Source organism: Alosa alosa, chromosome 4 (assembly GCF_017589495.1).
Source record: "Alosa alosa isolate M-15738 ecotype Scorff River chromosome 4, AALO_Geno_1.1, whole genome shotgun sequence".
NCBI lineage: Eukaryota > Metazoa > Chordata > Actinopteri > Clupeiformes > Clupeidae > Alosa > Alosa alosa.
In genome coordinates this window covers 29,934,502-29,960,881 of record NC_063192.1, presented here as the reverse complement: position 1 = coordinate 29,960,881, position 26,380 = coordinate 29,934,502, and the positions used below count along the sequence as shown (strand labels likewise).

The window sequence follows — 26,380 nt, the reverse complement described above, 5'->3', positions numbered from 1 at the left end:
TTTAAAGTGCAAACAAGGTTTATTCAATCAGCTGCAAGATTCATGATAAAGAGTAAACCATACTATCACTGTCATTCCAATATCACCCATTCCCTTTCTGACTAAAAATAGCATTTCTTTCCCCACCCATTTTCGTGCAAAACACAGTTTCTTTCAAGCTGGTGTTCAGTCCCTTACAAGTTGGCACTGGAAGGCTGCCTTTAGAACAACTAGAGCATAATATACATCATAGCACACTACTGCCTCCCTTAGCCAGGGAAACAGAACAAAGCACAGTGATTCAGACCTTTCTGATATGAAGGTTGCTGAGGTGACGGAGACATTTATAACACTGTATGACAACGCCTCAGCTGCTATGCAAATATCTTAAAGTAATAACAAAGTTCCTTCATTTCAAAATAAAAAAAAACATTCAAACAACAGAGTTTTCAGTTAAGACTGCACATTCCTGCAATGGAGAAGGCATAAAAGTGTAAACATTCAAACAGTACCAAGGAACGACAAAAAGCAACTCAAAATAATTATAATACTACTAAACTGCTGTGTGCTACTGGAGAAGCCATGATGTTGAATCTTTCATTGCATAATGTCGATCCACATGCCATGTCTGCATGGTCTGCTCTCTTGGACACAAATATTCATGGTCTGTGTAACTACAAAAGCTGAGGAATATATTGTGTCTGTCGGAGTTTGGTGGTGGTGATCATTATTTTAAAACAAAAATAGTTATCTTTGGTTTTGAATTGATGAGAATTGTAATTACACATTCTATGAATATGCTTGTACCGTGATGTACAATGTACCGACATATTTGGTTAATGTGCACTTATGACAGGGTGCGCTATCTGGAACACCTGACCATATGAATGAAGTAGTTGACACATTGTACATGGAAATACTGACAGGGTTAAGTCTATCCATTTATCTTTAGGCTTCACCCCAGGATGACTGATTGTAAAAAAATTGTATCGTAAATCAATCTAAAGATATTTTGCATAGTGCAAATGCAATGCAATACCCCTTTAGTTGTTTCCTCGTGATTGATAGTAAACAAAATTCTTGTGCAAGCAAACAGAAGGTATTGATTTGATATGATACCTGTGATCAATTTGTCATCAGTGATTACACTATTTGAATGCTACACACAATCTCAAAGCTACAAAAGTGACAATTGCATCACACAGCAGAAGCTTGGAGGAAGGTGAAGCAGGAGGGCAGAGACGTTAAAGGCATCAAGTCCTCTCCTGTACCCATCAGGTGGCCTCCTCCGTCAAGTCATACCTGGGAAGAACAGAGCACAAATAGCAACAGGAAGAGATGAGATGTATTTGCACAGATGCTTTATAAAAACAACCATGGGCGGAACTGGTGAACATACCACTGAGTGACCCCTGAGTTGAGGTCAACTTGGTCCAGATCAAGCTGCAACTACAGGAGAAAAAACAGAACAAATAACTTAAAGAGAGCTGTTCATGTCAAAATTCGAGGAAATTATAGCTTTAGCAAAGTTCTACCAGGAAGACCGATTCTACATTCGGACGATATCCTTCTTCTTGTGTAACTGAATTTTGCTGTAAATCCAATTCAGGATTCAAATTCTGTCATTATATTCATGCTGCCATTCTGTGTGGTATTATTAGAGTTACTGACAGAAAAGTTTTGCCTCACAACACTAATTAACGATTTGTCCTTCAAAACTAAACAGGTTTCTCTCACTTTTCCGATGAGCTCCTTCTCACGACTCATGAAGGAAACACTGTGTTTGACCGACAGGTCCAGTCTTCTCTGTGTGGCCTCCTCCAGTGAAAGGTCAAAGTCAAACCTAACAGGGTAAACAAACGTGATGGTAAATTTAGCCTTTGGGCCAAGCTAACACACATCATTATCTTCCCAAGCATGTTATTATTCCCCCCTAACCTTACCTCTCTTTGAACTCTGGGTTGAGCTCTTTCTTCTTGACACTTGTCTTGCGCTTGGTGTTCCTGCTTTTGTCTGGGAGTAGGATGAGGGAGACGTAAGGGTCAGACCCGTCTTTGGCGCTGGCAGGCAGGTTTCTGTCCACAAACAAACAAGCCACGCAGGAGTGTTTACAATCTGGCGGCAGACAGTCCAGTCCCCACAAATTGAACGCTGCAAGTGTTTTCCAAGAGGAATGCAGTCAGCTAAACTGTTCAAGGGTCAAGTTCTTAAAGCAGTTCACTGACTGTTAACAGCCTTTCAGTGTTACATTCAAACAGTGAGTGAGGTAAAAAAAAAACAACACCTGGGGCTCAGGTGTCCTCAGAGCTGTCAGACATACAGTACCTGCAGGCGTGGACCGTGATGGCCAATCGGCTCTCTTCAGAAGAGTAGACAATAGAGAGCTTCACCTGTCCCTGGCCTCCAGCTCCACCCACACTATCTTCTCTAGAGACAGAAACACACACACACACACACACACACAAAACACACGCACACACGCACGCATACACACACAGACAATATCATTATAGTTGTCTCTTTGCAGTATTTGAAGAAAGAACAGAGCCCATTCTGTGTGACACTCACTCATTGCTGGGCACAGCTCTATGCCTAAGATTAGCTGCCATGTCTGAATCTCTACTAGGAATGAGGTGATCTTCCACTGCCTCGTCACAGTCTGTCACCTCATCTCCATTCGACTTGAGGCACTCCACCAGCTTTGAGTCCAATAACTGATGGACCAACACACAAGGCAGTATTATTAACGACAGAGAAAACTCTATTTGGCATTTGAGAAATGTAACTGATGGACTTTAGGGAAGAGTTTTGAGAATAAAACTATTGTATGGCTGTGTGATTGCTGATAACTAGCTTAAAAACTATGTGCTGAAATGTTAAATCACTGCACTGTGTCGCTGTTGCTAAGTCACCTTGACTTCGGCCCTCAGTAAGATCTCACTCTCTGGGAGAGCGCCATCTAGAGGCAGCCAGCTGGTCCAGCACCAGGTCGGCTCGGCCAGCACTTCCCTCTCAGGGCAGCAGCAGGGGCCCAGAGCCTGGCCCCAGCTGTGAGAAAGCTGCACAGAGAACGCACATTCAGGCACTAGAACTGTCTGTCATAGCCAGTAAAAATCAGTAAGTCAACAACATGGCACAAGCTGATTTTGGGATTTGTTTTTTTATATGTTTTAATTTCCTGACCTTCACTGTGAGGATGTCCTTTCTAGGGTCATGAACCAGGAAGTGAAAGGCTTCATCCCACTGTGGAGAGGTAGAACGATCGCAAATCTACGGGAAAGAAAACATGAATATGCACAAATCATACGAGACCCACAAATTTCACATTTCATTTTGGTAGCCCACTCTATATGACAGACTTGAGGGATGTGCCACACCAAGGACACCGGTAGGCACATGGAAATGGACAGGAAGTCCCACCTTAGTCCGGTTGGAGACGCCCTCCAGTGAGATCTCTGCCCCGACCTTGGGCTCGTTACCACTCTTCTTCAGCTAGGGCCACAGATAACATGGTACAGAAAACGAACCAATTAGTGAAGCCACCCTCCCCATACATACTGAACACAAAAGTACAATTTTGCTGTTTATTCTGTTTTTGTAAGTGTGAGATGTGAGTGCATCCTGTGTAAGTGTGAGATGTGAGGGTATCCTGTGTAAGTGTGAGATGTGAGTGCATCCTAAGTGTGAGAGTGTGAGAGTGTGAGATGTGGTGTCCTGTGTAAGTGTGAGGGTATTCTGTGTAAGTGTGAGATGTGAGTGCATCCTGTGTAAGTGTGAGATGTGAGGGTGTCCTGTGTAAGTGTGAGATGTGAGGGTATCCTGTGTAAGTGTGAGATGTGAGGGTATCCTGTGTGAGATGTGAGGGTGTCCTGTGTAAGTGTGGGATGTGAGTGTGTCCTGTGTAAGTGTGAGATGTGAGGGTGTCCTGTGTAAGTGTGAGATGTGAGGGTGTCCTGTGTAAGTGTGGGATGTGAGTGTGTCCTGTGTAAGTGTGGGATGTGAGGGTGTCCTGTGAAAGTGTGAGATGTGAGGCTATCCTGTGTAAGTGTGAGATGTGAGTGTGTCCTGTGTAAGTGTGGGATGTGAGTGTGTCCTGTGAAAGTGTGAGATGTGAGGGTGTCCTGTGTAAGTGTGAGATGTGAGGGTGTCCTGTGTAAGTGTGAGATGTGAGTGTGTCCTGTGTAAGTATGAGATGTGAGGGTATCCTGTGTAAGTGTGAGGGTGTCCTGTGTAAGTGTGAGAAGTGAGTGTGTCCTGTGTAAGTGTGAGATGTGAGTGTATCCTGTGTAAGTGTGAGATGTGAGGATGTCCTGTCTGTATGCACTGCACTCACCGGCAGGCCATGGGCCCTCTCCACGTAGACAAAGAGCAGAGCTGCAGAAGGGATTGTCTTATTCTGATACACCTGCTGGGACTGAAGCTGCAGGATCTAACAGCACACACGAGAGGCCATTAATTACACTGTTCAACTGCAAAACAGTGCCTGCCAACCAACTAAAGAGCCAATATAAAGCACAACATTTCATGTTATTATACATAAATTGTAAAATAATATGCCGCTCTTATGAATTTGTTTGCGAATTAAATGACATGAGACAGTACAGGACATGATCAATCAAATAAATGGGACTGATGAACAGTTGTGCTGTCCCTGTGTACACACAGATGCATTAGCACATAATAGGTGTTTCTGTGAGCACTCAGACAACGCAGTGCTGACAGCAGCAGGGCTAACCTGGTCAAGCCTCGTCGGATCTGTTACTCTGGGCAACCACTCCATTACCAGGTGAACTCGGCCCGTCTTGACATCATTCAGAGTGTACCACTGCAGGGTTGGTATGAAATCATGACACAAACGCACAGAATACAGAATTATTCACATTAAAAAACTTCAGCGTTATCTTATTTCTTATGATTCAGAGCTGCCCTGATAATGTTCTCACCTGATCAGTATACTGTGAGTTGATAAGGTCTCTGAGATTAATCTTAAATCTGCAATGGGATTTTGGAAAGAAACTGTCACATCTACACAGAACCCCTCCGTCTACACAGAGAAGACCTCAAAAGCCTTCTAACACCTTTGTCTCCTTTCCGTACCTGCCAAGGAAGTCATCCTGGTCAAAGTCCTTATCGAACAACTCAAATTGCACCTCTTGTCCCGGGAGCTGGGTCAGGATCACCTGTGAGGCACCCGAGGGAGGGCCAGACAAGAGAGACTTAATTATATGGAGTCATTACAGCAGAGAGGATCTCTACAGGGGGAGGCCTGCTCCCACAGGCTGAATTAGAGGCTAGAAGAGCACAGTGAAAGGAAAAAAAAATGTGTATCTATAAATAGATGAAAGCCGTTGCTCCTGCCGAGCGTCCCTGAGGAGCAGCAGGCCTTGGTGGATCTGGAGCGCGTACACTTACCTCATACATCTCGTTCCACGTGGGGCTGAGGTTCTCTTTGATCACATGACTCTTGTAGGTCACGCCGCCCACGCGGACCTTGACGTAGGGGTCGCTCTTCCCCTTCCTGCCCATGAAGCTGTCCTTGGCCACGAGGCTCTCGGCCTCCACCAGACGGATCCTCAAGACGCCCTGCAGGACACGGAGGAGATGAGCGGAGTGGGGGCGAGAGCATCTCAGTGTTTATGTCAACATAGAGATGGGACAAGACCAAGAGATAAACAGGATAGGCTCAGCAACTGACAACAGAGCGTGCTTGCAAACAGCATTGCAAGGACATGCTTTTTGCAAGAAACACTGCACTAATCTCATGTCCGTTAGGCTGCAACTGTATATCAGATATAGTTGATTTACAGACAGTTGTACAGGCTGAACTTGTTTGATGAGTTCTCACAAAGACTCTAGTTATGAAGTCAACATTAGAAGAGCAAACACACAAATGTTGTCTGTTGAAGAGGGGACTCTGCCCTGGAGGGACACACCTCTGTGGCAAAACCTGCATCTGGGCTGGTGTTTTGGGGCCGCGTCACACACGGGTTGGGGGACAGGCTGGAGCTCCCTGGGGCACCCTCTGATGTCACGCCTCCTTCACCTTGGCCGGACCCAGGGGACATGGGACATGGGGAGACAGGGCTGGGAATGGCATCTTCATCCAGCCAAAGCAACTGAGGAACACACATGCACACACACAAAAATGATAAAGGGACACATAGAACATATTAAAGTCAGTAAGAGAGATGTATTTGATGTGTCTGAAGCAGACCCTTTTGTCATTATGAAAATAATTAGAGTGCATGAAAATGCACTCTACTGTTATCCAATTTCTTCTTATTATTTTCCGTGTTTAATGAGGCTTCAACCGTTTAATGTAGAAACTTAATTCAAACTATGTTACGTAGGTCTAACTTAGGACTGGTGTGCAAAGTATTTTTCAACTTTGTAACTTTTATACTTTTTAAACTATTACAAAACTACTAAAAAAGTCCCCATAGACTTAACATTGGCCTTTATGACATCACAATAGGGTTATCAAGCAATTAGAATCCTATGCCAGGTGTTCTGGCCACCTACAGCAACTGTCTGTCTCAGGCTTCAAGCAATTTACAATCTGGCTCTCTTCAGACTACATATCCTGTTCAACTGTTTCCTCTGCACAAAACTGTTCCTCAGTACAATAATTCACTTTTAAATAATTTAACCATTTAAACTACTCAGTTATTTAACTGTTCAGCCATTCCAACTGTCAGTTATCATACACTATGCCTCCAGCCAACTATATTAAACCATCATCTACCTAGCAACCAGCATAGCAACCTAGCTACCAGAGCCGGACAGTAACGGAGATTTACATTTACTTGAGTACAATTTTGAGGATCTGTACTTTACTCGAGTATCATTTTGGGGAGTACTCATGACTTTACTCAAGTACATTTGAGAGGCAAATATTGTATTCTTTTACTCCACTACATTTCTATCCATAACCGTGGAGTACCTGCTATTTCTTCTAAAAAAAAAGGAAAAAAAAAATCTCGAAACCCTTAATTTGTTGTTTCCCTCTCAAACGTGATTGATTGTGCAGGCACCACTGATTGGGACAGCCTATCAGCAATCACCTTCAGCTTTCCCGCCAAAGTCAACTCCATGGTCAGATTTAGATAAGAGACGAAACCATGGATCTAAACAATGCATGAAGAAGCAGCAGGTCCATCCCGGGAATGTGCCAACCTGTGGCCCCACCTCGCCAGACTATTTAAATTTTCTGAACAAGTTAATGATAGTTTTCGCTTCAAGTGTTTCAATTACAAGATAGTATTTTGTATTTGAAATACGTATTTTAAAAACATGTATTAGAAATATTGCCCATCCCTGGTAACATGGTAAAAAGATGAAAATGACTTGATTTTACTTTCAATTCCTTTTACATTCTCCTAACATTTTTCATGACTCCATGTAGGACGTTTCTGTACATAAATGTAAGCACTGTGGCAGTAGTAATGCAATATTTAGAAAATGTAGGCTTACTCTTGTACTTTTGATACTCAAGTACTTTTAAAAACAAGTACTTCAGTACTTTTACTTAAGTAGACTTTACTTAAGTAGACATTTACTTTTACTTCAGTACTTTTACTTAAGTAGACATTTGACTGTTGCTTGAGTTCTTTTACTTGTACTTGAGTAAAATTTAGCAAAGGGTATCTCTACTTTTACTCAAGTAATGAAGCTGTGTACTCTGTCCGCCTCTGCTAGCAACAGCCTAGCATCCACCTCAAGTACCCTAGCAACAGCCTAGCAACTAAGCTATGTAACATGGTTAGCAACCATGTCAAATATGCTAGCAACAGCCTAGCAACCACTTCCACAGTTACAACCTAGCAACCAACATAGCAACCAATGAGTTTTAACTAGCATAGCAACACAACTAATAGCAAAGCCTAGCAACCACCACAACTAACCTAGCAACAGCCTAGCAACCACCTCAAGTACACTAGCAACAGCTTAGCAACCACCTCAAGTACCCTAGCAACAGCCTAGCAACCATGTAAAATACCCTATCAACAGCCTAACAACCACTTCCACAGTTACAACCTAGAAACCAATATAGCAACCAATAAGATTAACCTAGCAACCAGCATAGCAACCACCGCAACTAAGCTAGCAACAGCCTAGCAACCACCTCAACTACCGTAGCAACAGCATAGCAACCATGATAAATACCCTAGCAACAGCCTAGCAACCACTTTTATGATGACAACCTAGCAACCAACATGATTACCCTAGCAACCAGCATAGCAACCAGCATAACTATCCTAGCAACACCCTAGCAACCATATGATTTACCCTAGCAACAACCTAGCAACCAGCACAAAGTCAACCTACCAACACTATTGTAACTATATCTGCATTATTTGTTTTTACTCTGATATTTTTTTTATTGATATGATATTTTACATCCTATTTTTTGCATTTTCATGCACTCGTAATTCCCTGGAATTACATTTTCTAGTTATCACCTGTTATGTGGTGATAACGGTGGTTTTCACAAGCAGGAAAATATGCAGAATAACAGAATGTATTATGTTACTGCTGTACTGCTGTGTAAGAGCTTGTTTCAAAATTAAACTGCATGTGTGTTATCATGATATATTCTGCAATATACGTACTGTACCTCACCTCTTATTAATATTAGACTACCATTGATAAATACTAACTAACAAGCGATGCCCTCATTACAGTCACATAATGTTGTGACAGAATTCACACCACAGTGATAATTTTTGTTTAGCCTGTGGCTGACAGAGATCACATCCTGTTGTGAATGTGTGAAGCCCCGCAGTGTGAATGTGTCTGAGGCAGTGGACTGAGTGACCGTCCACTCACCCTCAGCACAGCTTTGAGGTAGAGCCGGCTGGCTTGGCCTGAGTTCTCCAGCTGGAACCACTGGTCCATGGTGAGCTCTGGGGTGACCAGCAGCCGGGCCAGAGGAATGGTCACGCTGCCCAGGGACACGGACCGGTCGTCGTCCTTCACCTGAGAGAGAGAGAGAGGGACACAGAGACAGCAGGGGAGAGAGAGAGAGAGAGGGACACAGAGACAGCAGGGGAGAGAGAGAGAGAGAGGGACACAGAGACAGCAGGGGAGAGAGAGAGAGAGAGGGACACAGAGACAGCAGGGGAGAGAGAGAGAGAGAGGGACACAGAGACAGCAGGGGAGCGGAGGGGTCAGAGAATTCCACAAATGTGGAGACAACTGAGCAAACGCAAATGGAAAGAGACTGAGTCTAGACATCAGGTCTCTGAGTTGATCTGCTTTGACCTGGTGACTAAGCACATCAGTTACTCTGAGCAGTGATACTGAAGGCGGCGGGCAGATTGACAGAATACTTGTGCAGACCTGAATGTCCATGTCCTGTTTGAGAGGGTCCTGGATGAAGAGGGTGAAGGCCTCCTCCCATACAGGGCTGGTGGTGCCGTACACAGTCTGAGTGGAGCACATTACATTTGTTTACATCAGACACAATGTTTGTTTTGTCCAGTTTTGTCCACAATGAGAAGGAGAACTTACAAAATAGCATGGTTAAATATTTTAAAAAATCATTTTAACAACCCTCATAAGAAAGTATTTCAAAATCTAAAATGGCCCTGATATGTCATTAAAAACAGTGTGGCAAAACATGACATTTCATGTATCATGTTAGTCTGGCCCATGTTGACATATGAGAGCTGACGATGTTGTGTTATGTCATGTTGTGTTTTGGCCTGATGCGACCCTCTACCTATCTTCTAATCGAGTGGTGTCCTGCACAGACAGCTGCACAATGGGGCTGGGCAATCTTACATAATTGCCATTTCTTCATCTGTGACAACACATCTGAGCCCAACACAAACATAACACACAGACAACCAAGACATCTGTGACAACACACAGTCTTACACAGACAACACCTCACAGTCTTACACTACACCTCTCTCTCTCTCATTCTCTCTATCTCTCTCTCTCTCTCTCACACACACACACACATACAAACACACAAACACACACACACACACACACACACACACACACTCGATTTCTCTCTCTCTCTGTCATTATACCTGTGAGAAAGAGAGACAGGATGCAGCTGGCTCAGACAGGAAGTAGATAATGACTCACCGGTAGGTCCTGGGCCCGGTCCAGATACACCACCAGAATAGCTGCAGAGGGGGGCTCTGCCGTCTTGCTGGATATGGTGAGGTTTTGGTTCCTCCTCAGCACCTGCACATAGCAAACAGTCAGCCATCACATAACTCCACCTCAGCCTCCTGCTGTGACCGCTTCTCTCAGGCTTCCCAGAGCACTTCCCTCAGGGTGAGTGATGAGGGGAGGCCAGCAGGGGGAGGGAGCAGGGGATCCCCTGAATACCCATCACCATCCCCACCCAAGCACATGATGTTCCCTGTAAGAATGGAGAGACTGCTACCAGTAGCCATGCAGAGTTTTACTAGCCCAAGATCATTAGCACCAAAGAAGCGAAGGGCACCTCCACCCCCTCGCCCTCCCCCTCCCCGTTTAGAAGGATCTCTTAAGCAGCAGCAACCTCTTAGTTCATTTTCTCAGCCGGCATATAGCATGGAATGTGCAGTGGAAAATACAGATGGCAGCAGCAGGGGACAATTATATGATGACTATATTGCATGATATTCTCAGGGTCCCTGCAATATAAATGGTACTGACAGTAGTTTTGAGAACATGCCGGGACCCAGTAAGCCCATGACATTCTCTATTCCTGTATTGACAAGAAATAGAGCACAAATGCATCAAGCTTATAGGGTAAACCAGTCCAATCTCCTACCCGTACCACATCAACCTCAGATTTCCCCCATGGATCATATTTCCCCAACACTTACAGCAACACTAGCACTCCTAAATATCAGATCTCTTTCAAACAAATCATTCTTAATTTATGATCTAATTTGCACACACAACCTTGATTTTTTACTTTTAACTGAGACATGGTTAGATCAAGCAAACAGTGCTGCTACTCTCATCGAATCAGCTCCCCCAAACTTCAGTTTCTTGAGTGCTACCAGAGCAAATAAAAGAGGTGGGGGATAGCCACAATTTTCAAGACGCCTTTTCAGTGCAATCAGTCGTCATTCGGGTGACTTTACTTCATTTGAATATCTGTGTGCATGCATTAAGTCTTCTCCTCAGATTTTATTACTGACAATTTACAGGCCTCCAAAACATTCAGCTAAAGTTTTTCTTGAAGAGCTAGGTGAACTGCTATCAGTTGTTTGCATAGAGTTTGACTGTCTTATTATATCAGGGGATCTGAACTTGCATGTGGATAATCCTGAAAACAATTATGCCAAGGAATTCATTGCACTAATCGATACTTTCTCCCTAACACAGCATGTACAGGGGCCAACACACTCTCTCGGCCATACCCTCGACCTTGTTATCACAAAGGGTCTCGATGTCTCTACAGCTGTTAAAGACCTAGCCTTATCTGATCATTTCTGCGTGTTCTTTGATGTGTCTATGTCCCCACACACTCAAAACACAGCTATGATGGTAAAAAGGAGAATCATAAATGATCAGACAAGTGCTCTCTTTGAGCAAGCACTTTCACTAAAGTCAAGTCAACTGTCAGACTCTGAAGACTTATTTGATCACTTTAATGCAAAAATGGCAAACATTATGGATGACATTGCTCCATTACAATTCAAGAAAGTTAAGGACAAACAGAAAGCACCATGGAGGCAAAATCCAGCAGTTAAACTTCTAAAAAGAGAGTGTAGGAAGACTGAAAGAAAATGGCGTAAATACAAACTTCAGATCCACTATGAAATCCATAAAGAGATGCTCTGCACATATAACTCTGAAATATGCAGAATAGTTAAAAGGTAAAGATCATAATAAAAAGAAAACATAAAACACAAGGTAAAATCATTTAAAAATAAAGAATAATTAGTAAGCAAAAACAAAGGCAAAAGTAGTAAAAAGTAATAAAAAGACAAAGTAGAATAATTATCAAGGCAGATTCAGAATTTGTAACTCGGCACAGTTAGCAGAAAGCATCTGAGAACAGTTTGGTCTTAAGTCTAGATTTAAAACTGGCTACAGTTGGGGCCTTTTTAATGTCATCCGAAAGTTGGTTCCACAGCTAAAAGCTGCTTCACCATGTTTAGTTCTAACTGTAGGTTTTACTAGCAGGTTTTTCACCTGGGACCTGAGAGGACGAGAAGGTGTGTACTGCTGAAGCATGTCTGACAAGTATTTAGGTCCTGCTCCATTTACTGATTTATAAACAAGCAATAGTGCTTTAAAGTCAATTCTGTGACTTACTAGAAGCCAGTGCAAGGACTTAAGAATTGGAGTAATGTGGTCAGTTCTTTTAGTTTTTGTTAGAGTCCTAGCTGCTGCATTTTGTATCACCTGAAGCTGTTTAATAGTCTTTTTAGGAAGGCCTGTGAACAGTCCATTGCAGTAATCAACCCTGCTGGAGATAAATGCACTAATGAGTTTTTCTAAGTCATGTTTTGACATCAGCCCTCTGAGTTTGGCAATATTTTTGAGGTGGTAAAAAGCTGATTTAGTTATCGCTTTCATGTGGCTGTTGAAATTTAGATCACTGTCAATTAATACACCAAGATTTTTAACAGTATCCTTTGCCTTCAACCCTTTTGTGTCAAGGAGAGTGGCAACCCTAAGTCTTTCCTCATTTTTACCAAATATAATTACTTCAGTTTTTTCTTTGTTCAGCTGAAGAAATTTTTGAGACATCCAGGTGTTGATTTGTTCTATACACTGACACATAGATTCAAGAGGACCATAGTCGTTTGGTGAAAGAGCTAAGTAAATTTGTGTGTCATCTGCATAGCTATGATATGAAATCAAATTATTTTGAATGATTTGTCCAAGTGGGAGCATATAGAGGTTGAATAATAGTGGCCCCAAGATCGACCCCTGGGGAACACCACAGGTCAAGGACGTTGGTGTTGAGGTACAGTTTCCGATGGCAACAAAGAAGCTCCTTTCTTGTAGATATGATTTTAGCCAGCTGATAATTATGCCTGTAAATCCAACCCAGTGTTCTAGTCTGTGTAGTAGAATATTGTGATCAACAGTATCAAATGCTGCACTAAGGTCCAGTAGCACTAGGACTGATGTTTTACCTGAATCTGTGTAGAGGCGTATGTCATTGGAAACTTTAATGAGAGCTGTTTCAGTACTGTGATTTGCCCCAAAACCAGACTGAAAGTAATCAAAATACCCATTTGATGTTAGGAAGGTGGTTAATTGATTAAAGACTACTTTTTCAATAATTTTGCCAATAAAAGGTAGATTGGATATGGGCCTGTAATTGTTTAGCATGGAGGCATCCATGAGAAGTGGCTTTACAACAGCTGTTTTCAGTGACTTAGGAAAGGTGCCAGACAGCAGTGATACATTTACAATTTGAAGGACATCCGCCGCTATGAGGTGAAAAACAGTTTTGAAGAAATTGGTAGGCAGTGTCTAAAACACATGTGGAAGAGCTGAGATTCTGTACCGTTTTTTCAAGTGTTTCGTAGTCTATCAAGCTGAACTCTGACATCAAGTTTAGTTTCCCTCTGTTTGTTGCTGGAAGTTCAGGTTGTTGAATTTGTAATTGAAAATTGACAGTCTTTCTTTTCTAACATTATCAATAGAAGTTCAAATAACACTCGTATTCTATTTTCAACTGTTGATAAGTTAACAAATCCCCCCTCACAATTAGCGCCTGAACTTCTCTCAACTAATAAATGCAATGAGTTTTCATCTTTTTTTAAAGGTAAAATTGACAAAATCAGACTCAACATATCTGCTCAATTACAAATTCAACAACCTGAACTTCCAGCAACAAAAATCTTGGTGTATTAATTGACAGTGATCTAAATTTCAACAGCCACATGAAAGCGATAACTAAATCAGCTTTTTACCACCTCAAAAATATTGCCAAACTCAGAGGGCTGATGTCAAAACATGACTTAGAAAAACTCATTCGTGCATTTATCTCCAGCAGGGTTGATTACTGCAATGGACTGTTCACAGGCCTTCCTAAAAAGACTATTAAACAGCTTCAGGTGATACAAAATGCAGCAGCTAGGACTCTAACAAAAACTAAAAGAACTGACCACATTACTCCAATTCTTAAGTCCTTGCACTGGCTTCCAGTAAGTCACAGAATTGACTTTAAAGCACTATTGCTTGTTTATAAATCAGTAAATGGAGCAGGACCTAAATACTTGTCAGACATGCTTCAGCAGTACACACCTTCTCGTCCTCTCAGGTCCCAGGTGAAAAACCTGCTAGTAAAACCTACAGTTAGAACTAAACATGGTGAAGCAGCTTTTAGTTGTGGAACCAACTTTCGGATGACATTAAAAAGGCCCCAACTGTAGCCAGTTTTAAATCTAGACTTAAGACCAAACTGTTCTCAGATGCTTTCTGCTCTCTGTGCCGAGTTACAAATTCTGAATCTGCCTTGATAATTATTCTACTTTGTCTTTTATTACTTTTTTTACTACTTTTGCCTTTGTTTTTGCTTACTAATTATTCTTTATTTTTAAATGATTTTACCTTGTGTTTTATGTTTTCTTTTTATTATGATCTTTACCTTTTAACTATTCTTTGACTATATTGCCCTTCTATGCTTTTATTTGTTATTATTGTTTGGTTTTGTTTATGTAAAGCACATTGAATGACCTCTGTGTATGAAATGTGCTATATAAATAAACTTGACTTGACTGACTTGACTTGACTTGACAGGAAGTAGTGACCAGAGCTGGGCAGAGCTGTCTGGAGAGGGAGTTAAGTCATTTCTACTGGCTGTGTGCTGTGTGCCGCTCACGATGCTCACCTCACTCAGGCGCTCAGCAGAGGGCAGCAGAGAGAGCCACTCCAAACGTAGGTGGACCTGCCCTGAGGGAGCGTCCTTCAGAGTGAACCACTGTGGAACAGCAAACACAAACATACATACAAACATACACAAATGAATATACGTGCACACACACACATAGACGCACACACAAGCACAAGTACATAAACATACATATATCCGCAAATGGATATACGTGAACACACACACACACACACACACACACACACACACACACACACAAGCACACACACACACACACACACACACACACATAAGCACACACACACACAAGCACACAAACACATTGAAATATGAATACTTTAGGTAGGTAAATCATTATTTTTATTAGCATAAAGTAACGTGCAAATGAGCAAACAAAAACACTGTGCCCTACATCCTGATCCACCTACACAAGAGGCCAGTTTAACAGGAAAAATAGTTTTTGTTTGCACTGCTAAGGAGTAGCCTACGGGAGAGTAAAACCAATCTGCAAGACTCAGCTCACCTCATCCAAAAGTCTTGCTTTCCTTACTATGTCCAAATCCAGCTTGACCCTAAGAAACAAAATGATCAATAAAGATTACGCAATGAAACCACACACCAGATTGAGCCATACAGCCAAAGAGAATGTAGCTACAGCGCTAACAGGATTAAAAGAATCAAGTTCACATTTCTACCATTAAGTAAGCAAATACTAAGCTCCCCTGGAAACACAATTCGGTATCGAATTAAAATGACAGCATAGTTCTTTTTTATGGTTGGAAGAGGACATGTTTGTAGATGGACCCAAGTGTAGTTTAGACATGCGTTTCCTTTCTTTTGGGCCTCCCTACACAGGAACTCATGTTTCAAATCCACAAAGGGGAAATAATGGCAACAATACAAATGACTATGTAAAGGCCAGTATTTCCTTTATAATTTTAAAAATTCAAATAATATAAATGTCAATACTCAAAGATGTTAACAAAGTCAACAATATCTTAAAGCTCCAAGAGTGAACTCCCCATACTATTTGGATATTTGTAAAAATGCTGAATGCCAGTTACAGGTGAGATACTCTGGATAATGAAATAGTGTGACATAAACACTGACTAAACCAAAGTGTTACGTTGGTTTACACATTAACTTAAAGTATTTTTCTAAGAACTGTGCCTAACCATGTCTCTGTTTGGGTTAACAGTGGTAACCTAGCACTACCATCGCAAGACCACTATGTTCCTCAGTGGATGGTCCTAGACGGAACATGTGGGTCACAGCACCCTCAGAGAATGTCATAAAATGCTCCCTTTGTTGATGATCTAAAGGCGATGGGAATATCATGGCCTCCAGTTTGATCATCTAACAAAGCCTGATTCAGTTCTATGGCTAATGTGCTGCTCAGCTTGGAGCCTGTGGTCCAAAGCAGTCAAAAGCACGGCTCTGAGGGTGATCACATATGGATTCAGTGGGAAGTACCTCCCCAGGAAGTCATCCTGGTCAGGGTCTTTGTCAAACACCTCCACCTCCAACTCCTGTCCAGGTACTTCATGGACAATGACCTGACAAGCCACAAATACACATGGGGGGGCACACCAGCACATAAACAGACAGATACAGAAATAGACAGATGAAGAGATGAGAAGTTTATGGTTATGAAATGATCAGTGGGAGAGAAATCATCAAAGTCAGCTAAGCCCACTCTGCATGATAGTCTTGTGTGATAGGCAAAGACAAGTTAGCTTCTTTGCAGAGAAGGTCAAGCCATGAGATGAGGCTTTAGCCATTCTTTTTCTCAGAAGAATGTTTCCTACACCCGCTGGGTTTCATAATTCATATGATCAGGGCATGAGATGTCATAGTCACATCCTGTTATTTCTGAAGTTGTGATCCTGCTAGCAATTGCCCAACAACCGTTTTGAAATAGTCTCAACAAAATATGCTTTTTGAGATCTAGTGTCTCTAAATCGGCTCTGCAATACATCAGCAAAAAAACATCAACGTCCCTTTAAATGAATAAACATTTTTAGATACAACAGATTAGTGGCATTATGAAAAACATTAAAATAATAATGCTGATATGTTAATTGATAATCTAATTGTGTCACATGTGTGCCATTCAGATGATAACCAAAAGCAATACACTTGCAGCATCTCTTTGTGCTTTAAATAGAACTGTAAACCCATGACTCAAAACATTACTGAAATCAAAGGGGCAATGAATACAGTGGAGTAGTGTGCATTTCAGAACAACACACTGAAGTACATAATTATGCACACCAGGAAATGGCAGTGCAACACAGGGTTAGTGGAATTTCTTTGAACTGTCAGAGATGTTGGAACTTTACATGTGTATTTTCACATTCAAATACTTTTTTGTTCTAGGCCAAAGGTTGCACTTTCAAAATGTTGTTGCAGTGTATCGGCATTCTTGTGTTTGGCTCAGTAGCCTGTTTATCTGACTGTTCTGAGGTCAGAGGGTTTTCTTTTCACACTTGTCACAGGATTGTCTTGGAATATACTGGAATGAGTGTTTGTGCTATTTAATGGCACATCACAGATGCAAGAGAAACATGAAACACATAACTGTATCATATCTGAATGATAACATTTTACTACTTCAAACACTAACCTCAAACTCTAGATTCAGTGAATAAAAAACAAAGTGTTGGCCAACCATATTTGCTCGCTATGACTCACTTCCATTGGAAAGCACATATCCCAATGACTGCAGCCTTGAGACTAGAAAACCCATAAATCTCTCTCACCTCATACATCTCGCGCCACTGGGGGTTGAGGTTGTTGTCCACGTAATGGGAGGTGAAGGTCTGGGTGCCCACCCTGAGCACAGCGTAGGGGTCCGACTTCCCCGCCAGCACGCCCTTGATGTAGTTGTCCTTAGCGGCCAGGTTCTCAGCCTCCAGGAGATGGATGCGCACAATCCCCTATCAGAGCCCATTCACAGAAACAAACAAACACACACACACACACACACACATACATACACACACACACACACACACACACACACACACACACACACACACACAGACTGAGCAGCCAATACAGTATCATTAATCACAAATCCATAACACTTCAAACGTACTTCGGAGGTCTTAAGTGAAGCACACAATGATAGAAGAACCCACAAATAGATGCTGACCGCTTTGCTACATGTCATATTTTTTTTTCAGCAGATTTGTCAGTATTTACTTATATGACTCTAGGTTGTATTTCATATAATCAAATTTCAGTACTTGCTCCACTGACCTCTGCGGTGGGTTCTGCTAGCAACACAACACATTCAGCAACACTCAGCCGTAATAATATTTGCCATGGTCTGTCTCACAGAGGAGGTGGCTCATTGACCCCTCTCTGAGTATTGAGTGGATGGGTTACCCGTGGGAGAGGGGAGCGGAGCTGCGCAACGTGCAGGTCGGCCACCAGGGGGACAGTGAGGCGATTCGGTAGGACCAGGAAGGAGGCGATAGCATCCATTATCATAGTATCCGACATAGCACTGCAAATGAATGCAAGGGTTGCATTTTGTGGACAAGAAATGGAAAACACACCGTTGGACAGACACAGAGACATTGACATACACACATAACAACATACTGATTTTGCAATGCAGAGGGCAGCATGGGGTAACTGGTAACTGGTGATTTGCCCACAAATCAGGAATCTCGGGTGGGAAAGGTGGGAAACTGGGACTGTTCCTGTTTGAGGTAACAGAAGCATGATGTGAAATGGCATTCCAAACATAAATGGCAAGTTGCCACTAATCAAACAGTGGGACTTTTCCACCATATTGTGGAAAACCATGCTTCTCATCCACTCAAAAAGAGCTTGTCAAAGAACTGTAAATCATGCCACCCATTCTTAATGTTTAGCCCACAGAGAGATAAACAAAGGGATCAGTAGGGCTAATCCATTAGGATGGTCTCAGCACGCTGGGTATGGAGCACAAGGAAGGCCTTCCAGAAGCCGGGAAAAATGCACTCACTTCAGCCCAGGGATGTCCAGCAGATTGGTTAGCCCAGTCCAGTTGATATCAAGCTTCTGTAAGAATAGAGCACCAGAGAGTGAGAAAGATGGCCCCGCTAGCCATTAGCTTGTGTTCAGACATAAAGCACTGCGGCCAATGGAACAAGTGTGGACTGACTCACAGGCCTCCGGATAAAGAACATGGTGATGGCGCCTACTAGAGGAACATCCCCAATCAGAGGCTCTAGGATCACCCTCAGCTTGCCATGGAGCTGGTGGGAGATGAAAGGAACAGAGAGAGAGAGAGAGAGAGAGAGAGGACATAAGCAAACAAATGGGATGAAACATTAAACCTAAAGATAACGGTATAGCTTGAGTTGTTCACCTGTATGCCCTTGACTCCTGCTTTGCAAAAGTACTTCTTCACCTCCACGTTGATCTCCACATCTCCGGCAAAGCTGTGCAGTGCAAAAAGGGGATAAAGTAATAAGGGTCCAGTTGTCACTTCCTCTAGTATACTCTTATACATTTTCAAAGTGAAAATGTCCAAGTGGTCCTTGGCCAGAACCTAGTGGTATTTGGGGGGCCTTGTCGTGGAAAAGTTTGGGAACCCCTGCTCTAGTACACTGTCTTGTGCATTGAGCCCAACTAAACTAAGCATAAGAGATGTACCTGATGTAGAGGTCCAGCATCACCTGCCGTTTGTCATGTTCTGTGTGGGCCTTCACACCCACCACTTTCATGGCCTGGAGGCACAGTTCACTTTTACAAAGATGAAGATGTGTACAACATGCCACTAATAGAACTGAATCATTATATATTGGGGGTCTCACAATGCATGTTTGGGTTAGTAGAAATATGACACTTTAGTTAATGAATTTCATAGTAAAATAAAACCTAGTAAAAGCTTTTCCCGAACAGTGTGTAGGTCAGTTCTACCTTGTCTCCGAAATCAATCTTGGTGAAGCTGAGGGTCTGCAGGCAGGCGCTGGAGGCTCTGATGGAGGGGGCGATGGTCTCCACCAGCAGCTTCTCCAGATACTGCCCAATGAAAGGCCAGGCCTGCTGGATAATCTGCAACCCAACAAGCATGCAAGCACAGGAAGAGACAATAAGAAGGCTTGAAGGTGTTCTTAGTCCATCAGTCATCAGAGGGTAGCTATGTACTCTATGTGTCTCAGTCAACTTTGACACAGTGAATATCGCTGTATGTGTAGGTGCTATTTCTTAATGGTTGTTTTGAGTCTTATATTTGTCATGGTATATAACAAAGGTAATTCTTAAATAAGGAAATCAAAAGACAATTGAATGAATAACATTACAACAAAAAGATTACTAACAAAAACACTTTGAATTCGACTTGTGTCAATACCAGTGATACTACAAAAATGACAACTGAATAGAGGTTTGCCTGACATGCCTAACCATACGCTGAGTACAAATCACTGTGGGCAGAAACTACAATGAACTGTCAGTATGACATGTTGACTGGTCTCACGCAAGAGCAACACTGTGCCCCAACCTACAGACCTGTTTCCTGTTTCTGATGAATGCAAAAAAGGTCAGGGGAGGTAAAAGGAGGGATTACAGCTGACCACAGAACAAAGTGGCAGGCCTGGGGGCAGGGACGTACACATAGTGATGGCTTTGAATAAGCCTGAGTAACGCATTTGGACCCTTTCAAGAGAGTTCCATTATCAGCATCATAGTTGGCCCCACAAGGCTTCTATTTTAACATTCCATATGTTATCTTAATGCAGAGGAAGTAGATTGGGGCCCAAATAGAACGTTCAAGCATTGTTTTTGTTTTTATTGTTGAAAGGGTCCATATGCGGAGAGCTAGAGAGTAGCCCTACTTGGCCGACGAGGCATGTACAGCCAGGCAGTCAACGGCCGTCGGATGGACGGCTGTTCTGGACTTTTCCAGAACGCACAGATTGCCAGTGCGTCCCTGCTTGGGGGAGTATAACAGTGTGCCATCAGCCAGCTTAACATGATAATGAATGTAATGTTTTTTGGTAAAATTGGGGGCAGAGATCTCTTTATATTGAGGTCTTTGGGCACATTCAGTAACTTTTGTATTTACCCATACATAGAATAGAATTACCCAGAGCCTTGACCTATTCTAATTTCTATGGTGGTGCAGGCCAAATGTCATCACGACACATTTTAGCAACATTCCACAGACTCACAAAAACAGACTGACACATAAAAGCAACAGCTTAAAAACAATGTGCATATTCAGGACAGTATGTCCACCGTGCCCCTAATCTCATAGAGACACAGTGAACTCAGTTACCACTACTTGTTTATGCGACATCCATGATGAACTATGAAAAGGGGTATGGAAAAACAATAATAATAAAACATTTAAAAAAGAACTGCATCAGGACCTGGAGCTTTTGAAAAATACCTTTTCAACAAAAATGTCTTATCTGCATAACCTATACATCATCCACAACTTTACCACAGGATATGAAAGTATACCATTGAATTCATCACCTCAGCGAGTGTTGTCAGGGTGTGAAGTTTAAAACAGAGGTGTTAACCAAGGAGGAAGACAAACATTACTTTCAGGTTGGGAGGGCTTCAAATAGCTCATGCTCATGCAGCATGATAAATGTCCTTCTTCTTGATTCTCTCCCAGCATAATTACCTTGATCTTGGTGTACACACACTATTATGTGGAGTCTGAGCAGTGCTTTATGGTAAGTTTACATTATGTGGAGTCTTAGCAGTGCTTTATGGTAAGTTTACATTATTGTTCTGTTCCAGGTAGAGTCAAAGAGCTGCTGTCCCCTGGAATCTCTCTGCACCTATACATTTTCTGTCAAGGTCATGACAGAATGGCTTGGACCTTTGAGGGGTGTGTGTGTGTGTGTGTGTGTATGTGTGTGTGTGTGTGTGTGTGTGTGTGTGTGTGTGTGTGTGTGTGTGTGTGTGTGTGTGTGTGTGTGTGTGTGTGTGTGTGTGTGTGTGTGTGTGTGTGTGTGTGTGTGTGTGTGAGCTGAGGCAGAGGGAGATGAGCACTGCATCCACCGTGTGACTCAGGAAGTGTGCCAGGGGAAGCATGTGCAAGAGCAGCCCTGACCAAACCCTGCTGACTAGGCCGCCACAATCTCAGCTTTGTCTGTGACTTTACGTCCTGCAACAGCAGCCATGTGCCATTAGCGCTCAGACCTGCGAGCCTCAGATACCCTAGCAACAGCAGGCCTCAGTCTATCACACTAACAAAGCTGCCACACATTAGGGGTATGTATGTGTGTGTGTGTGTGTGTGTGTGTGTGTGTGTGTGTGTGTGTGTGTGTGTGTGTGTGTGTGTGTGTGTGTGTGTGTGTGTGTGTGTGTGTGTGCGCGCGCGCATTCGTTGTGTGTGTGTGTGTGTGTTTATTTTATTTTATTTTTTAACTAATGGAGAGCATGGTGAAAAAGCCTTGCATGCATACATATTGTTGCTCTCCACGTCTAAGCCAAATGTAAACCTCAGACAGAACAGATCAGAGGACACAATGCAACAGAGAGTTCAATATGAAACACCTACTTCCCGGGGTGAAGGGCTTCCCTCTTCATGTTCTTCACTAATAAAAATGGTGTACATACAGGTGTGTGTGTGTGTGTGTGTGTGTGTGTGTGTGTGTGTAGGTAAGGGGTGTGTGGCTCTGTCTCCGCTATCTATACTGTTACTGTATAATGTTATTGTAAGACTCACCTTGTTGACCCATTCAACCTTCTCCACATCAGGGAAATTAACCTGTTAACAAACAAGACAGTAATACTTGGATTACTTTTAGCAGGTCAGTGTCGTTAAGTTGTTGTTAATGACATAACAGAGACATAGCTGGGGTGGGGTGGGGTGTTTCAAACAGTAAACAAACTCTGTGGAGGAAAATATTACTAACAAAAGTACACAAAAGTAAACAAGCACTGTGGAGGGCAGTCTCAGCAGATGTAGCGTTTTCTTTGCTTACATTTTGTAAATTATATATTTGAGCCCTTTCAGACCATTATAGGATGTGTGGGGGGCTGAATAGTTTCCTTCACTTCAGCTGCAGGCCGTGCGCAACAGACAGATGCAGCAGGACACCAGTGTTTCCACAGAATTGAATTATATTTGTGGTGGTAGGTTTGCAGAATTAACTTGGATGCAAAAGTTTTTAACAAATTAGTGCAGCGGGGTTATGATGCTAACCAGATTTAAGCACAACTTAGCCAGTCGTCTTCTATGCTTTGCAGGATTGTTAATGTTCATGTGCATGTAGGTGTAAACGTGCATGTAGGTTCGACAGAGAGATACAAGGAGAGTCTGTGCAAAGGTGCACATAGCTATACAATGAGAGAATTCCATCCAATTTAAATAGTACAACATGGAAAACAACATGGAAAATCATTGTGTGGTGGTCAATGTTGATATTGTGGTGGGCCGCCACAAATAAGTTAATGTATGGGAAACACTGGACCAGTTCAAACTGTGCAGTTTGCTTCACAAACTCAGTCACCACCTTCTCTCTTCCATTCATCTGTTTTCTCTCTCTTACTCTTGCTATGCACCCTGAGTTGTTTTCAAAGCCACACCACTTTTATAACAAGACATGCTATTTGGATGCTATTTTGCTGACTTTAAGTTTGTTTACTATATAAGATATTAAGATATATATATAAGACTACAGTATCTGATAGTGGTTGCAAGCTCACACTAAAAAGATCCACAAATTGTGAAAAAGACCTGCTACTTCCACCAAGCTAGCTACGCCCCTGAATAATCTCTTGTACCCTCAAGTGATCTTCAAACCCACAGCCACGAGATCAGAACTTCAATTGCACATCCCCCTGTCCCATCACATGGATCAAGATAATGTGTTTGAGTGTGTGATATCCTGTTTACACTCACAACCCCATCATATGAGCCTGGTTTGTAGAAGAGGAAGACAGATAAACTACCACACTGACTCATAACATGATCTTAACTGGTGCTTTGCCAGCAGGAAGGGTTGTGGTCTTACACAAGAGATGCTTGAAATGTTTAATGCGTTAAACATTATGGTGTAGTATACTATAACTGTGACATAAATAAACTTTCCGTTTTTGAGTAATACAAAAGCATGCATAGATCTTTTAGGACTAATAATAACAAAAATAGCTATAGCCTGTTGTGACAACCACAGCTGGCTATAACTATTTATTATTCTTTAAATACAAATCGACAGCTCATCAACATCAAGGTAGTATTACATCCATTTAATTACTTATCAATCTGATATATTGTGCAGTGCACACAACATCCAACTGTACTGTAGATAGGCTCTGTATTAGGCCACTTTAAAAAAGAAAGATCAACATTAATGTGAATGAAGAGAAAGAGGCTGACACAAATAGGGTCCCATAACATGCTTACATTTGTCACACCCTTATCTTTGTAGCTTGTAAACTCATAGTTTCCTATGGACACTGTAAGATACCTGTAAGCCTGTATCCACTGAGACCTATTGTTTCCAGGAATGTTTATTCTCAACTATGCCCAGAATGAATCAGATCCAGACTCAGACTAACTTCAGAGATCTCAGGAAAATAATGTCCAAATATAGACAGGGCTGGACTGACTGTGGAATGTGGCGAGCTTAATGAGGGTGAGAGACCGCGAGACAGACCGAGGGAGAGACCGAGGGCTCTGTGGGTGAGGGAGCTATGAAGCAAGCAGCCGTCCTCGAGTTTGCTACCTAAATGTTCTTCACTACACATGTGTGTCTGTGTGTGTGTGTGTGTGTGTGTGTGTGAGGCGCCGTGTCGGATGATTTAATTGTTCAATTTGGGCAGAAAAAGTACTGGATTATCTGAGTGGTGAAGAAAGACATGAACTTAAGACCTACTAAAGAGGATCGTGACATGCTGTGGGCCCATAATAGCTTGACACATCTAATCCCAAAACAGGCTAAGCCTCAGATGCAGTGCTAGTCCTACTAGTGATCCAGAGAAGCAACATAAGAGAACTCTGGCTGAGCAACAAAACACGGACGACTACTGTCAGAAAACCATTCCCAGTGTCTAATGCTAAGGTGGTTGAAGGAATGCCAAGATTGTAGACTAGAGGTTGGTGGTTTGGATCTAAACCATCTTCAGACATAGCTTCATCTATTGAATAGGCAATGGCAATGAAAAGAAAGAAACCAAACCGCTGACAAACGTGAAAGTTCAAGGTCACATTTAACTACTAAACACCATATTTTCCATGCAATGTCATGCAGTCAGCTTTGCTCCACTGCTGCTCTGAAATGCAGTCATAACACTGTCATACTGATTTCCTGTCTTGATATATAATTTTGACACCAAGAATAGGTATCATTATTCTGCAAGTTAGACATACATCGTCCAAAATAAATGGTTATATTTACCACCAGTTAATGCGCATTTTAAATCAAACGAGCGCACGGTGAGTGGTGCTGTCAGAGCCAGATGTTGTACAGCTGTTGTCGCCGCTAGCCAGGATCAGACAGTCAAAATATTGCAAACAAAACGAAAAACCTTACCCATGACGGCAAATCGCGTTTACTCCTAAAAACCCGTGTGGTGGTGAAGTCTTGCTCGTTTTCCAGCAGATACATGGCGGATTGCAATCGAGAGTGTTTTCCATCTCTGCCGTGCTTCCATCCCATGTAGATGACAAGACCGAACAAGACTATACTAATACTGAATCCGAAGTAACCCGCAAGGTACACGGGCAATAACGCACCCAGGCACTTTCCGAAAGACCAAAGAACCGAGACAGCATGCTCTCCCGGACGACTGGGCTGCATTTCCTCTGGCGGGGCCGAGTCCGCAGCCTCTGAATCGGTACCAGCACTCCCTCCATCACCAGATGGCATCGGTAAGTCTTTCTCCATGAAGCCCCTACTACCTACTGTTGCCGCAGTGTCAACTAGAGCCGGAACCGATTCGGCCCACTACTTTAAAATAGACTATACCGTTTTCAAGGAAACGCACACGGCTGAATGCTTACGGAGTCATACCACCGCACAGCTCCAGGGGTTTGGTCAGGAACAGGCAACAGTGCGGCATGTGGACACTTGCCAGGCAACCCCTGTAGGATCTTAATTTTCAGACTCAAAACAACGGGGCGTGTTTTGTTTCAAGCCCGGATCCTTGCTTACAGACTTCAACACTACAAAAGGTCATATTTCCATCGGACATTTACCCATTATATATTTGTGCAATGCACATGTTAGTTTACACATATTATGTTTACAAATGAAATTCGCCATTTTTGCTGATAATGCACACAGAAAAGGAGGAAACACATTTCTTGTTTTAAGTTGGTCTATATATTTTCACAAATGGAACTGCCCATTGAGTAGGCTAGAAAAGATTACAGTCGGTAACATTAGCCTTTTGTCTGTGAGCATGAATTGTTAACATGAATAGTTTGCTCTCAGTTCCTATACAATGACCAAATGAAGAAAGTTGTGTTTGCTCATATCCACATGTGACAACTAGACAGCAGCCAACCAGCTTTGGATTTAAACCTGGCAAACAGCCAGCCCCATGGGCAATGCCTTAGGGCACACTAGAGTACACAAGAATGGCACCGCACAATTTATTATGCATTTGTGC

General features: G+C 42.5%; 1 protein-coding gene across 1 annotated transcript; it reads right to left on the bottom strand.

The window, feature by feature from the left end:
* On the bottom strand, positions 1–25,845 carry esyt1a (extended synaptotagmin-like protein 1a). Its single transcript, XM_048241611.1, is given in 32 exon segments — positions 1–1,281; positions 1,379–1,428; positions 1,717–1,822; positions 1,923–2,054; positions 2,305–2,406; positions 2,548–2,693; positions 2,892–3,038; positions 3,163–3,249; positions 3,400–3,471; positions 4,313–4,408; positions 4,715–4,804; positions 4,923–4,971; positions 5,077–5,159; positions 5,392–5,562; positions 5,913–6,095; positions 8,809–8,958; positions 9,322–9,408; positions 9,697–9,760; positions 9,990–10,002; positions 10,077–10,182; positions 14,795–14,884; positions 15,321–15,369; positions 16,271–16,353; positions 17,560–17,736; positions 18,191–18,311; positions 18,798–18,853; positions 18,961–19,050; positions 19,164–19,236; positions 19,451–19,524; positions 19,718–19,852; positions 22,488–22,529; positions 25,300–25,845. Coding segments are annotated over 32 exon segments (3,306 nt in total). The 5' UTR covers positions 25,654–25,845; the 3' UTR covers positions 1–1,253.
* Between the last annotated feature and the right edge of the window lie 535 nt (positions 25,846–26,380).